The sequence below is a fragment of the Anser brachyrhynchus genome, assembly GCF_964034855.1.
Source record: "Anser brachyrhynchus genome assembly, chromosome: 2".
Classification (NCBI taxonomy): domain Eukaryota; kingdom Metazoa; phylum Chordata; class Aves; order Anseriformes; family Anatidae; genus Anser; species Anser brachyrhynchus.
The window spans coordinates 53,177,168-53,192,100 of NC_137695.1; the positions used below are offsets into that span (position 1 = coordinate 53,177,168).

The window sequence follows — 14,933 nt, forward strand, 5'->3', positions numbered from 1 at the left end:
CAGCTCATTCTCTTATCTCTGCAAGATAAAATCAATGTCACCAACACGGTAATCCCATCTCTGCTGCTACACTTTTCAGGCAGAATGTGCAGGTCCTGTGTACAGTAGATTTACTACAGGCTTTTTGGCCAGAGTTGAGCCTGAAGCACAGAAGCCATCAAATCTCTGTGTAGGGATTCTCTTAATTCCTGTGGCCTCCTAATTACCTTTTTCTGTTGTTGTTCTACTCTATAAGACAAGCTTTAGGTAATTTTAAAACTAGAGTTTAAAACTCAAATGCTGGGCAATTCTAATAGCAGCACATACAGCAGTGGCACTGTTATGAAATAGTTTGGTGTAAAAATTGAGAAATACATTTTTTAAAAAGGCACTTGACTTCTTAAGCTGTGCATCTATAATTGGTGTACACTTTTAAATTTAATGTGCCTTAGTTCTCTGTTTGTAAAAACCAAAACCAAAACCAAACCAAACCAACCAAACAAAAAACCTTCAGTGAGCAGTTTTAAGTGCCATTGTGAAAAAAGATCAGCATAATCTCAATAAGATGCCAAATGTCTGTATAGCACTACTGCTTTGGCGTCCTAAATGAGGACCATATATATAATTGTACTATATTTCTGATGTACAGTTCAGTTTGTGATATCTGCCAAGCAGCCACAATGCCTCTCCATACCTTGCAGAGTTTGTAAGACCTGACCGCATTAACGATTGCAAGCCTCTCTGTTTGCTGCTCTTTAGCTGCAGGCCTATTATAAATATGTAAATATGTATAAATTCAAAGATCCAGTGTGTACTTCATGAAAGGTAAATTAGATGGAATTTTATGTTGAGTGATATGCATTAGGAAAACTTCTTGGAAAGTGTGCTGCAAGCCCAAGGAACAGGTGCGCGCTGTTCTGCTCTAACTTGTGGCCAAAGATCAAGCTCAGTCAGAAGCACTCAGCTGGTTGGCTTTGGCTCACCATGCTGATATTCAGGTATGAGCCTCGAGAGTCAGGAAGGGATTGCACTGAAGCACACGATTTTAAACTGAAAATTGATGTGGAAATAGGTACTTTTCCTTTCCACAGCAGTTACGTACTGCTCTATGAATTAAAAGGCATAAGAATTAGTTTAGATGAAAATGACACCTAAGCTGTGTCAGGGTTTAGCAATGATCATCAGTTGTTGACATGCTTTTCCGAGGTAGTCTGCTTCCCTTTAAAGTCGGTCTAGAGTCTGTTCTCAGGATACCTTCTTAAATCAGAATTTTGCCCATGAGTGTGGCCAGAGTTTTTCTGATTCAGCGAAGGTTTTAAACACAGATGTTATCCCTCTGAAGTCAAAGTGTCCAGTCACATGCCTTTTGAAGTTACGTATTAAGGCCTGGATTTATGCTGCCTAACTGAGGTCCTGTAATTTGAGAGTCTGTTTTGCTCAGCTGCCTTTATGGTCAGTGAAGATAATTATCTCTAAGATAATTTAGATTTCAGAAGATCTGAAGTTACTTTTGAAGCTGGGTATTTCCCTTTTACCGGCTTTAGAGAGGGCATAGGCTGAGCAGGCTTTTAGCCTGCAACATCTGACTGAGCTGCCTAAAGAAGGTGAGGCGAAACAGAGTTGGTGGAACTGGAGTAGAAATCTGAAGGAATATGAAGAGTGGGCTTAAGATGATTATAAACGAAGACCAACCTATATTAACCTAAGATTATTATATCTATTTAGTGACTGATTTGTTTCTTATATACGGGAGTGAAAATCAAAGATGAGTAGGGTTTTTCTTAGCTGAAGAAAAAAGCTTGTTTTACTTCAGGCCATTGTGCTGTGTATGTTCTGTCTTGGGGCGTGCACGAGCAGCAGAGGCCAGATGGCGGCTGCATCAGCAGTAGTCTCATGCTGTGCAGGCAAGATATTGCCACCTCCCCATGTCCCTGGTGCCCTGTCCTCAGCTTTAACAACTTTGAGGTTTATTTTTTTGGTTTGCTGAGATGGCTGTCTTTTTTTCATTCAACAAAAATTTTTAGTCTACAGCATTTCTGGTCTTTTGTCCCTCCTTTACCGGCTTCAGGAACTTTTTTTTTTTTATAGTCTCTCTCTCATATTTGATGTACTTTCTCATTGATTGTTACCTCAGATAAATTTCTCTCTCTGGGAAACACCAGCTGTGGCAGAGGAAGGGCAGTCAGGAGAAACTCCAGGAGTATTTTCTCAAGGGGGTTGTCACTGCCCTGTTAATGCCAGAGTTCTGCCTTCAGACCTCCTGTCATAGCAGGAAAATTGTCCTGAAAGGAACCGGGGAGATTCAGGGGAGAACCCGCATTTACTTCAGAGGAAGATCCTTGAGAAGGTTGTTTTTAAAGGGAGCCTCCCCGCCATTTTTAAATGGTGGTAACTTTGGCAGTCACTGTGAGAGCTGGGGCTCATCTGAGGGGGAAACCACCAGCTTCTCAGCCAAAAGTGTCAGAGGTCTCACGCTTTGTCTCTGGATCGTTGATATTTTCTGAAGGAATTTAAATGCTCATCCTGTAGGATTTAATCCTCTTCAAATGGGACCAGAACAGTCGCCATGTAACGGGCAGTGGCATGAGTTATCCAGAAATCACGAGCACCACAACAGTTGGCAAGGGGCAATGTGCCTCTGTTGTAAACATGCCTCCTGTAGCTGACTCTGTCTAAAATTATCTCTGGGCTGTATTAAAAGGAGAGAAAATGAATACTTTTTCTTTCATTATGTAGCCTGCCAGGAGGACCTAAGCATTCCCACCTCTTCTGCAATACATCGTTTGGCCAGATCGTTCCTCAGCTTCTTTGGCGCTGCAGCTTGAACCAAACAGTGTTTCTGTGGTGCCTTAGATGCCCTTGTCACAGACTCCATTAAAAGACAGTCCTTCAGAAAATACTCGACATTCGTGAATTGCTTGTTTTCACAGTCAGCCTCTGTTTTCATACTGTAGCTACAGCCATTGACAAAGCACTCTGAGGCACTCAGAAAAGACCCTTAATACATCGGCTATCTTTACGTTTCTGAAGTTTAGCCCTTATTATCTAGCTTCGGTTGATAAGGGACATCTGAAGACCATCTCTCCTGTTTTGTGCTGGTCCCATCACTTCAAAGGGAGTTTGGTTCACATCTCTTGACCCACAAAATACTTCCATCCTTAACTGAATTGGCACATTAAACTGAAAAAAAAAAAGTCTTTATTTCACTAAATTTTGGATGACGTCCTACTGTTTCATCTTCATTCATGGCAGTGCAGGGTCTTTGCAGGGTCTCGGCGCTTTCCTTGGTCTTGGCCTGAAGAGAAAGTTGGAAAGAGTTTCTTTTACTTGCGTGTTAGGTACATGGGTGCACTTTTCTAGATAGCGTTATTTGTCCTGAGATTTATGGGTGCACTTTTCTAGATGGTGTTCTTTGTTCTGAGATTACTGAGTATCTGCCTGGTAGAAAATTTACGGGTAAATGTGCAACCTCTCACTTTTAACTACCCCTTAAGTGTACTCGGAGATTATTGGGGCTCTCTTAGAGGTTATATTTTTTCCAGTTTGCCTTGCAAAACAGTTTCAGGATTTTAATACTGCTTCTGAGACAACTCAGATCATGGCTGAGCACTTGGAAGCATTTGCGTGACCATCCTCAAACATGCATGTCTGTCTGTAGTCACAAATCACCTAGTGCGAGATTGCAGACATAGCACATTGCAAGCATGTCTTTGGGCTGTTTACATCCAGCAGTCATCTGTTGAATGTGATAATGACAGTACAAAGGGAACTGAGGGACTTTCTCTGATGACAAATGGACCATGTGTGCATTTGTATAGTCTTCTAGCTAATTACTAGGGCTCTGTCAGAGAGCTCAGGGCTTGTCTCCCAGGGAGTGCCAGGCTGTCCTGGGAGGGAGTGGTTTGAAAAGTGACTGACGTGTACTTGTGTGTTCAGGTGTGATCTGTAGTGTAGCTTCAGCCTCAGCATGGATATCTGATGTCTTCCTCATCTATCTAAGTGCTGGATGCATGTCATTTCTGAGCTGTACTAAATGCCTAGCTTTGATCACACCAGGAAAGCTCAAAGATTTTTCCTGGTTTTCATTTCAACTTGGTCTTCATGCTTTGATGTAACTGTCTTTTTCTTTGCTTCTTCTCCAACTGGTTTTCTGCTTTAGCTACCCCTTCATCCCTTGGGCCCTGCCTCTGCTCCTATTCTATATCCATCTCAGCCCAGATTTGTGCATCAGCCTTCTTTTTTTCCCTTGTATTCCTGCTCAGCTGTCTGCTCCAGTCTATCCTTAGTTTTTGTTCCACCCAAATCCTAATGGAGAACCGTCTATAATGGATAAAAAATCCACTGTGTGGACGCTTACACTAGAAACAAGATCACACAATCTGTGGAGCTATGTATAGTGCTATATCCAGCAGCAGAGTACCTGTTGTCAGTCCTGAAGGTTCTGGTTTTTCAGGCTCGCTGCAAAGAAATGTTGAGGAGTGGTGTTTTTGCCCTTCATGTACCAATAGGAACTTCAAGTCTTCTTGCTTCAGGGGCTTCTCAATGCCTGTTGGAGGCATCTTTGGGTCAAGAAGGTTTATGGATGCTCTTGATACCACTCTTGAACAGAATTGTCCAAAAGGTCAGTGAGATATGCTGAAAGGAATCCTGCAGGCCTCCATACAACCAAGGCAACTTCATTGCCATGAGTTTGTGATTTTTTTCTTTTTCTTCTTTTTCTTCTTTTTTTTTTTTTTCAAATACAAATCCCCAAAACACTTATCTTCTCTTACACCAGATTCAGCTCAGTTTTACTGAGATATTTGAAATGAAGATTGGAAGCATTCAGTATTTTCTTTTTCAGGGCTTGGGGCTTTAGCCAAACAATTTCCAATAATTGCAAATGAAAAATGCTTAGTGTGGGAACTAACATGTAAAGCCGAGTACACATCCATTCCTGGTTGCAGTTCTCATTACTTCCAAGATGAATAATTTTAATTACTTTCATGAACCTTCTTCTTGACAGACATATCCAGAATTTAATTTATCCGATAAAATGAAAATACACCTTTTTCCCCCCTGTTTTTATTTAACAGGGGGTTCAGGGCTATGCAAAAATTCCCCAGATATACAGAAAGTAATTATAGAGGTGGTTCAGGTTGTGAACCATTTTTTTTTTGTTTTTGTTTTTTTTTTAATTATTATGAACTTAAACAATTTTGTATTGAGATATGTAGCAATAATATTTTGGGCAATGTATTTGGCAGAGACTGTTCTGTGTCTGTGCTTATAATTTTAAATTCATACACATACGAAGTTGCTTTTTAAAATCTAAATAGAAAATCCATGTGTAAGTGTCTTAGGTCATATTTTTTTAAACTTATCTCTATATGAAATGAATATGTTTGCAAGCATGAAAATATGCATGTATTCCACGTAAGTGCTTATGTGTGCTTTATTTATGAGTAGATTGCTATAAATATAGGTATATGTCCATAATATAGATGCTTGGAATCCAGAAAAGGACTTAAATATGTGTCTTTTCTAAGGCTAATAAAACGTCAATATTAGTGATACTTTGAATAACTGAATTTCTAGAGTTCGTAACTAATATGCTTTATTAAGAAATCAGAAGTGGCAGAGATTTGTGTTTGGAAAAGGCTCTATTTCAAAAGTTTTTTTTTTGTTTTTGTTTTGTTTTTAAAGTTTAACATGGACTTGATCCAAAATCCAGGCCCGGAAAAGAACAGATTCCCACTGACTTCAGCAGGGAACTCTAGATCAGACACCAAACTACAGATGATCTTTTTTTTTAGCTGTTATTAGACCAATTGAAAAATGAAATAGAGATGATTGTGCAGACATTTGTTTACAGGAAATGACAAACCCAGTGGTTTAAGGGCACATAGATTCAGTAGCTTTGATGCAAGTGATCCAAGTTCCAAGCTCCTTTGTTGCAGACCAGGTTCAGCTCTTGATGCCTGTGCGTCTTGTGCTTTTGTGCTTGTTTCTGAAACAACAAACAACAACAACAAAAAACAAATCAAACAAAACAAACAAACAAAAACCTCCAAGCAAATGAATGCAAAAATCATACTAAATCTAGTGCCTATAATGTACATCTGACCGAAGCAGTGTTTAAAAATCAGTATTGTGGAAAAGATTCTGAACTAATTTAAATGTACAAAGTAGGGCTTTCTGAGTGTTGGTTTTATGCATTATATATAAATTTATATGTGCATTCCTACTAAACATTACATAGAATATGCACTTTGCATGAAAGCTGTAGGAAGAATGTCAACTTTTAGAATTTGAGTGTTTAATTTTGCAGTGTTAATGCTGATTCTTTCTACTTACACTACATACCGGTTGGTATATTATTTGTCATTAACTTTATATAAAGAATATTTAAAGAAATGTCTGAACTATTTATAACCTTATGTGAATTTAAGCAAGTGTAACACCAGAACATAAACTTGTCATCTTTGCTAGAGGTGTTATGTCATGATCATTAAATATTAGGGCTTTTCCTTCCATTTCCAAACATTCCCTGCAGTAAGTCCAGAACAATGTCTTGTTCTCTTAACCTTGACCATGGTATTTTTAGTTTCTTCCCGTGTTCCAGTTTCTTTCCCCTGCTATATTTACTTTTCATAATTTTTCTCTCCTGTAGTCTTCCTCACAATATCCTCAGCTTCTTGTTATGTTCTCTCTCATCTGCTATTTTCGTCCCGAGGCTGGGAAGAGGGGAGCACCCCAGCGGCTGGTAGAGCTACCCAGGTGCTGACTGCCTGGGTGACCACTGCCTTTCAGTGACCAAATGGACCACAAACAGCAATTAAGCCCTGAAGTCTGTCAGTCTTTCTATCACCAAGAGCCCATAGGATCCCTCTCTTCTATCTCTTTGGTGACTTTTCCTGAACTTATGGGAACCTGCTGTTTTTGAGGACAAAAATTGCTTTAAATCAAGTGATGATTTTTAGAGTTACTTTTGGGACTATGATGGAAGAATGAAGATGCACAGAAAAAAAATGGCTATAAAAATGTACCTTCAAGCTGTTTGCTTCCCCTTAATCCAGAAGAACACACTTTTGAAAGAAGAGTTATATAAAGTATGTCCAGGCATATACTGCTTAAATACTGACCTTCTGACATTTTTTTTAGGTTCAACAGATAGATCGTGTAGTAGAAGTTGTAGAGGAAACTATTAAAGGTAAGCAATACACTTGAAATTATGCTGTTAGGCAGCTGGTTTCTGAGATGTAAGCATTAGCTAGCAGAAATGCTGTTATGTTCTTTACCAACCTAATTCTTGCTTTCCCCTCTAGCTCAATGTTTGGGCAGTGCTATACTTTGCCATGTGTGTTTAGTGTAAGTAGTAATTTCAGAGATCTTTTCTGGCAGGAGCTCCGTGGCCTGTTGGATTCATAGGTAAATGATTCTGAGGAGACTTCAAGAACCCATTTAAGTTGCATCAGTGTAGGCAGATGTAGAGTGCTGTTTAAAGTTTCTGCTCTATCTTACTTCATTGCTCTATCTCCACCTTCTTATGTTTAATACTCTCATGTTTTCTTCTTTTCAGCTATTTTGGCTCACTTCCCTGAGCTTTTCTCAGCAGGACAGATAAATTATCTACTGGTTTAATGTTCTTTTGTAATTGTGTTCCTTGTTCTCTCTGGCTGCGTTCATGTGTGTGTACACGCAGTACTTTGCAGTGAAGGGGGGCAAAGACAGTATTGTTTCTCCAGTCTCACTAGTAAACATTTGCTATTAAATAAATATATTTGTCTGGATCTTTCTGGGTTACCTAAGTTTGTCTCCATTACTTATCAGGCCATAAAAATTACTGTTCCGTGAAGCTTTAAATTACAAGCTTTAGCTCAATTGGCTGTACTTTCAATATAAACAAGTGTCTGGTCCACAAGATGTTGCCTGTACTTTTAATGCTGGAGTTTGATCGTTTTGAAATACAACATGAAAATATAGAAATGGCGCAATAAAGCTTAAAAGAAGAGGGGGAAAAAAGTTCTGTTAAGAAACCATGTAATGTTGTAAAGCTTTTAGACTTTGCAGTTTGAAGGCCTTAAGGCGTGTATTGCTTTGAGTACTTTCAGAAATGAAATCTGTACTCTTATGTACTCCTAAACCAAACTTACTGCAGTTGTCCTTATTTTATGGTTTCTACTCTTTTGGTACAACCTGTTGTACTAAGCTAACAGAGAAGAAACATATTCAGTGTATTCATATTTGTTACTGAATGTGCATAACTATTTTCCCAGAAACATCATGGTGTTTATCACAACATGTTGAAGATGGGGATACTTCATGATTTTCACAACAGCACAGTATTTCAGATCCCTATCTAATTTTCCTGAAGTGTATTTATTCTTAATGGAGTAAAATGATAACCTGGGTCAGCATGCCCTCCCTTTACAAAATTGTGCTTTGTAATATTTATACTGACTCAGAACATTACTGCTTTTTTGATAACATAGTTACTCAGATTATTGTAACTGAATATTATATGCTTAGAAAGAAGACAATCTAGAAGCAATTGTTAAAATCATGTTTTTCATTGAATTAATTTTAAGATCGCATTTTACATATGGATGTAATTCTGGAAAATGTAGTACAAAAATACAATGTACACTTACGCTTTAAAAAGCATCAATTTGGGGAAAAAATTAGCTTCCTTTCTAGCTTACTATAAGTGATCTGTATAAAAAGAAATAAGTGGTCTGTTGAATTCTGTATATGGTGACAATTCCTTCAAGGATTTCTCAGAAGGTAATGGAACACAGTATTTCATAAGTTCTATTGGAAAAAATGAACAGAACCAGAATTTCTCTTTGGAAGAGAATTGGCAAATTGACAGGGGTCATAGGGTACGATAAAGCCTTGCTTTTGCAAAGGACAACCATTAAAATTAGAAGCTTTTACTTATAATTTGTTTTTCCATTTAAATTTGTTTAAAAATAATGCATTGATTTATGGATTTGGTAATCACCTTCCACGAATAGAGAATAATATGAAACTCTTTGTTCCTGTGCTTTGTAAGTGATTCTAACTGTGAACTTTCATTATCTAGGTAAAGAAAAAATACTTTAGGTAACAGGACCATTGGTTAAGAATGCTTTAGCTGTAAGACAGATCCATGGTAGAAGCTTAAATTCTTGTATTTAAAACAAAATTAAATGTGTTCGCACTGTCTTCTTAAGTCTGTGACATTAGTAACAATTTCTGAAGCCCCAAATATCTTGAGGAGGCAAAGATGGTGTGGGACAGGGGATTAAATACAAATTTTGAATTGAGAGCCAGTTTACATTCAGTTTTTTGTTGAGTTTTTGTCATTGTTATACAATGCAATGTCCTTCACCTGTCTTTTAAAATCAATAGGTTATATGGGTGGTTTACTCTTGTAGTGTGGCTATGTCTATACTGAAAGTTTAAAAAAATGTTCTGACTAAATATTTAAACGAAGTTTAAACTGCATAGCATCTGTACCCTGCAGGGCAGCTGTGTCTGTAGATCAGTCTGCCTGAGTTGTCAGGGTATTCTGTCGAGATAACATGGTTATTACCATAGTTGCCAGTTTTAAGTTCAGAGACTGGTTTTCCTTAGGTTCCCATTTCTTAAGGACTACCAAATATTTTTTAGTGGATACTTGAATTTTGCTGTGCACAATTTACCAAAAGGGAAACATTGTTTAAAAAAAAAAATAATACCCCCCCCCTTTTTTTCCCTAATGGTTTTCTCTCTCATTTACCAAGAAAATGTCTACCCTGTTAGATTTGTTCGAAAGCTTACTGTACTCCTCCTCAAAAACTACTCTTTTGGAATTATTCAAAGCTCTTTCTATGAAATATGACTGTGTTTTTTTTCTAGTTTTATTTCTCAATCTTATAGTCAAGTTTAGGATACCCTATTCAGAGCAGTGTCATTGTACTGATTCAATTGATGGTTTCAAGAAGTAGATGTTTATGGTGGTCTTTACTTCACCTTTCTGAAAACAGCGTAATTGCAGTTCCCAACTCTCCGCTTACTCATAAACACTTTTTATGTGACTTTACCTTTTTATCCTTCTTCATCAGAAAATGGAAAAGAAGGATGCTCATGTTTCTTTTGGCTGCTAGTGTGATAAGGGACAGAATTTTTAAGAGACCTCATGATGCCTCATTTTGAGGTCACCCTGAGCTTTATCACAAGTCTCATGGAACTTTCAGATTCCCTGTGATTATCAGGTAAATTCTGAAACTGTAATTTCCAAAAGGGATCTTTAAAAGTGTGCAATATTTGTATGCAGGTCATGTCTCGTTTAAACTGTGTCCCAAGATGTGTTTTAGCTAGAGGCGTCTTCAAGTACTCTTTCTATAGCTTATATTGCTAAAATCTGAAACCTCTATAGTTCCATCTAAGGAAAATCATGGATTTCAAGGAGCTGGACAAATGAATTTGATCTCAGCCTTAGAATTACATTCCTTAAAGTGACAGCCACAAAAATGTAGCCGGAGTGTTTCAGTCTTACAGACTTACAGAACAGTTTCATCATGCAAGTCTCTGATTGAACAGTTTAGCGAAACTTTCTCCTTCTGCGCATTACCCAAATCTTACAACTGAATTCACAGCTATTTTTACATCATTGGGGCACCCTATTTCCACTCATGTGCAAAGCTGTTTAGGTTAATCAGTCTCTATAGCCTGTTCCGGTAAGATGAAGCTTTTTTTTTCCTGATGGGAACCACAGGATGTCACTGGTGATTGCTCAAGTCAGCATTTTTGAACCATTCTAAAAGCTGTTTTTAAAAATAGCACAGTGTGTGTGTATGCACAAGCTGGGATAGAAATGGTTTGCGTAAAAATGGTCAAGAAAATATATTTAGTCTGTAATTTAAAGGACAGATTTTAATGGCTTCATGTGGAAATTCTGCTTGGTTTTGAATTCAGGTCTATGTGGATTTGGGGCTTTTTCCACCTCCCCTTCTAGACACGCTAGCTGTCTCATGTTGAAGCTTTTTGGGGGTGGGGAACATGGAAGTGGAGCATTTGTATACAATTTGCTTTTAGGTTAGGCCTTAGGGAGATGAGGGGCACAGGTTGAATTGAGTTTAGTCTGTATTGTGTCTGTCAAATGTTTTCACAAAACATAGTTTTACAATGGGTCATTAGATTTGATTGTTAAAAACAGCCAAAGGAAATTACTTCAGGGTTGAGCCTTTTATACTTCACATAACCTTTCTTGATTTCAGTCACGTTGACCTGTCTGGTGAAGTTGCCCATCCATTCCCAGTTTAAACATTAACCAGCATTTACTAACCGTTGAATTGTTAATTATGGATTGCTGATAGTTGTGTCAGTCTATGAAAACGAGCAGATGAATAGTACCTGTTTTATACAGAGTACAGAATTTATACCAGATTGCATAATTTAGAGAGATTGTATGTATATGTATATTTGGGTACATGTAGGTAGGTATGTATATGAATGCTAGCATATTAAATAGTATTTGTATGTCCTGTTTGTTTCCAATATAATCTGCTGATAACAGATAAAATAACAGGAGATAAAATACTGTCTATTGAATTTCAGTGATTGTAGGAAGGGTGGCCTTGACTTAAGAAGCTGGTGATGAGCCAAAAGAGGAATAAAAACTGTAGGCATCAGGAGTTCCTTTCTGAGGAAAAGTATAATTTGGCTCCCAGTCAGGAAACTGGCTGTTTGTGCCTAGTTGCAGCTTGAGAGGGGTCAGAGGGAGGGTAGTGGCCTCACTGAGCCCCAGTTTCTGGTTCTGTATCCTTTGAAAGGACATAGAAAGGGGTGGTGGTTTTGGAGGGGTTGTTTCATTTATTTCACTGTGTGGTGGCCTGACCTTGGCAGGCTGACAGATCCCCACCCAGGCTCAACTGCACTCCTTCGTTCCCAGCTCCTTTACTTCCTCCCTCACGGTGGCGCAAAGGAAGGGGAATGGGGGCTGCAGTCGGTCTGTAACCAGAACAGCTCCTCTCTGCCACTGGCTCCTCACGCTCCTCCCTAGTGGTGGCCCTCCCACGGGCTGCTTTTCTTCAAGAACTGCTCCTGTGTGGGTCTCCTCCCCGGGGGACAGGCCTTTGGGAACAGACTGCTCCAGCGTGGGTCCCCTGTGGACCAAGAGCTCTTGCCAGCAAACCTGCTCCTGCACGGGCTCTGCTCCATGGGCTGCAGCTTTCTTCAAGGCCCCAGTGTCCTCCACAGGCTGCATGGGGACAGCCTGCTTCACCATGGTCCTCTCCACGGGCTGCCTGGAGCACCTCCTTCCTCACCAGCCGTGGTGTCTGCAGGCCTGTTTCTCTCACTTTTTCCCTCATTCCTCAGTCTCAGCTGCTACGCGGTGGCTTTTGCCCATTCTGAACAATGTTTTCCCAGAGGTGCCTCAGTCTTGGCTGACAGGCTCAGCAGTGCCCTGAGGTGGGTCTGCTGGGGCTGAGAGGAGCTGCCTGTGGCCAACCAGGGTCACCCTGTGGTCTCTTCTCACAGAGAAGATGGCCCCCCTGCCAGTGTGCGGGCATCTGCACCCGGTACACGCTGTTACGTCTCTAACACTCTAGATAGTAGAATTGCCGTTTAAACTGAGATTATTGAAAAGTCATGGTACTAGCTGCAGAAATTTTGCGGGGGGTTATCTATGTTTGACAGACTAAAAAAAAAGGTGGGTGGGGATTTAAATCAGGTTTTCAGTAGGCAATACACAGAATCATAGGTTGAAGATACATTGTTGAAAAGACTGGTTAAAAGATTCAGAATCATGTATGTATTAATAGTGGAGGTTAACAGCATAATAACGTAAATGTCATCCTCCCCTTCTTGTTGTCCATGAATTAGTAATTTTGGGGCTTTATAAAGAAAAATAATCAGAGATTTTTTTTTGTTGTTATCTAAGAAATCAGCTTTATGTGCAGGTAGAATGTCATTACCTAAAGCAGTAACATTTTTGTCTTCTGTTAATTTGAGAACTACTTTGACAATGAACATTGACTTAGGAAGGACCTGACTCGAATGCATCTTGCCATACAATTTTTAAATTAAGGTCTTTTCATTCACCTGAACACTTCAACAGGAGCACTGGCTTGAATTTTGATTTCATGTTTCTGACAGCTTAGGAGAAGTATGGCATATTGAGTGAAACATAGGTTCTGTCTTTCAGGAGGTGAGTTTGGAATAATATGATTATTTGCACCAGTATCAATTTAGAGAGTTTAGTTTTGCAGAGCATAATTTAAAGAAACAGTAGAGCACAGTGTGGAATATACAGAAATTATGGAGTAACTTCTGCAAACACACTTGAATTGCTTTTGTAAAACATCAGTAATTGTGGAGCTCAATGTAAAATTTTATTTGCAGGGGCAAGAAGTTTCCATTCCCAGCAATTGGTTTTTATTCTTAAACTAAAGTTTATTGCCCTTTTTGCTGTGCCTGCTCAAATGCTTTTGGGCATACAGTACATATTAGCTATGCGAGAGGATCCAGAATTTTAGGTGGATTTTGTAATTATTTTCAATTACTTGGTATAGAAAACTAGAGCAACTGACTATCCTTGTTATGAATATGACTTTGTTTTGTGAATTTTTCACAGTAACTGAATGGGAGACGAATAGTGGGGCAGAAAAACAAGCAATGGCAGGGAACAAACTGAAAACCCTAATAGCAAAACTTTGATTGTTTGTTGTTAAATGAGTCTGTGATATGCATGGAAAAGACACCTTTTCTTCCAGACCCATACGTGCTCTTTTCTGCACTTCTAATGAATGATCTTCTTACAACATCCCTATTTTTCTATGCTATTTACATTGGATAGATTCAGCTCTGTTAGCTGAGTCAGCTCAGCCTGTGGTTAGCTCTGTATAGCTCCATTAGAGAATCCTTTGGCTGGTAAATGTAAGGCATAGCATGTTCAAAACAGTGCAATTTAATTAGCCATAGGAAGGATATAAATAGATAGCAGAAGAGTAGAGACGAAACTAAAAGCTTGCTCTTGCATACAGTGATAGGTTCATCTCAGCATTTCACTCTAAGGCTTATTTTGTTCTGTTCAACCTGCACACCCCAAAAACATTAGGTAAGTTACTTGTACTGCTTCAAGTGGCTCTGACAATCTGCCCTTCAATATTGTCTTTCCTTAGAACACAGCCTGTTTCATCTGATTCTTTTTTTCTTTTTGAGCTTCTGTCCACAATCTCCTGAGGTTTTGAACAGCATCCTTGATCCTAACCAAATGCATTTCTTCAGAGGGGTGAGGACAGAAGGTCAGGGGAACTCTTCCTACAGTTGATTCTTGGCATTGTCTCTGAGCTATTGAAGCCTGGAGCCAGTGTTTTGAGTTTACAGCAGATTTAACATTTAGCCACTTTTTTAGAAAGACAAAAATATCACATGATGTCAGAATAGAGTGAAGCTATTGAATCCTGAAAAATATAGTGCCTTAATAGTGTATTTCAAGCTCTTTTGCTGTGAGAACGGAAAGTACAGTGGATATGATGAAAATGGTTTTCTTGAATAATTATACATACAAGATTATATCTTCTTAATTTCATTCTGTGAAAGTTTTAGACAAGCATTAATTCCTTGTTAATAGTGACCTCCTTTGCAGTTTCACTTGTTACACTCTACTGTTCTAGTGCTTACAAATATTGCTGATATAATGATACATTGTTGAAATGCCAAGAAAGAATAGTTCTTTTCTATTTCATGGAGAGAAAATTATCTGTGGATTCCAATAATGTGGGCTACCTGCACAGCTTTTTCACAAGTTTGTGAACTGTCTTACTCTATTTAATATCTTGTTTTTGAAATTAAATGAATTTTGAAAAGCCCATCGTCACCTGCGTAGTGCTCGTATCCTGGAGTTTTCTGAAACAGAATTGTTCTTGGATGCTAATTTCAAGTGCAACGCTTAGTAAATACACACACTTCAGTCTAATATCATGTGTGCCAAATGCTTAATA

General features: G+C 38.7%; 1 protein-coding gene across 2 annotated transcripts in view; it reads left to right on the top strand.

Annotated features, from left to right (window-relative positions):
• Positions 1-14,933, top strand: part of CDKAL1 (CDKAL1 threonylcarbamoyladenosine tRNA methylthiotransferase) — a 438,076-nt gene that overhangs the window by 140,196 nt on the left and 282,947 nt on the right. For both annotated transcript variants that reach the window (XM_080578147.1, XM_080578148.1), the window contains one exon: positions 7,123-7,171. In XM_080578147.1, coding sequence (XP_080434273.1) covers positions 7,123-7,171 — 49 coding nt within the window. The remainder of the gene's footprint in view (positions 1-7,122; positions 7,172-14,933) is intronic.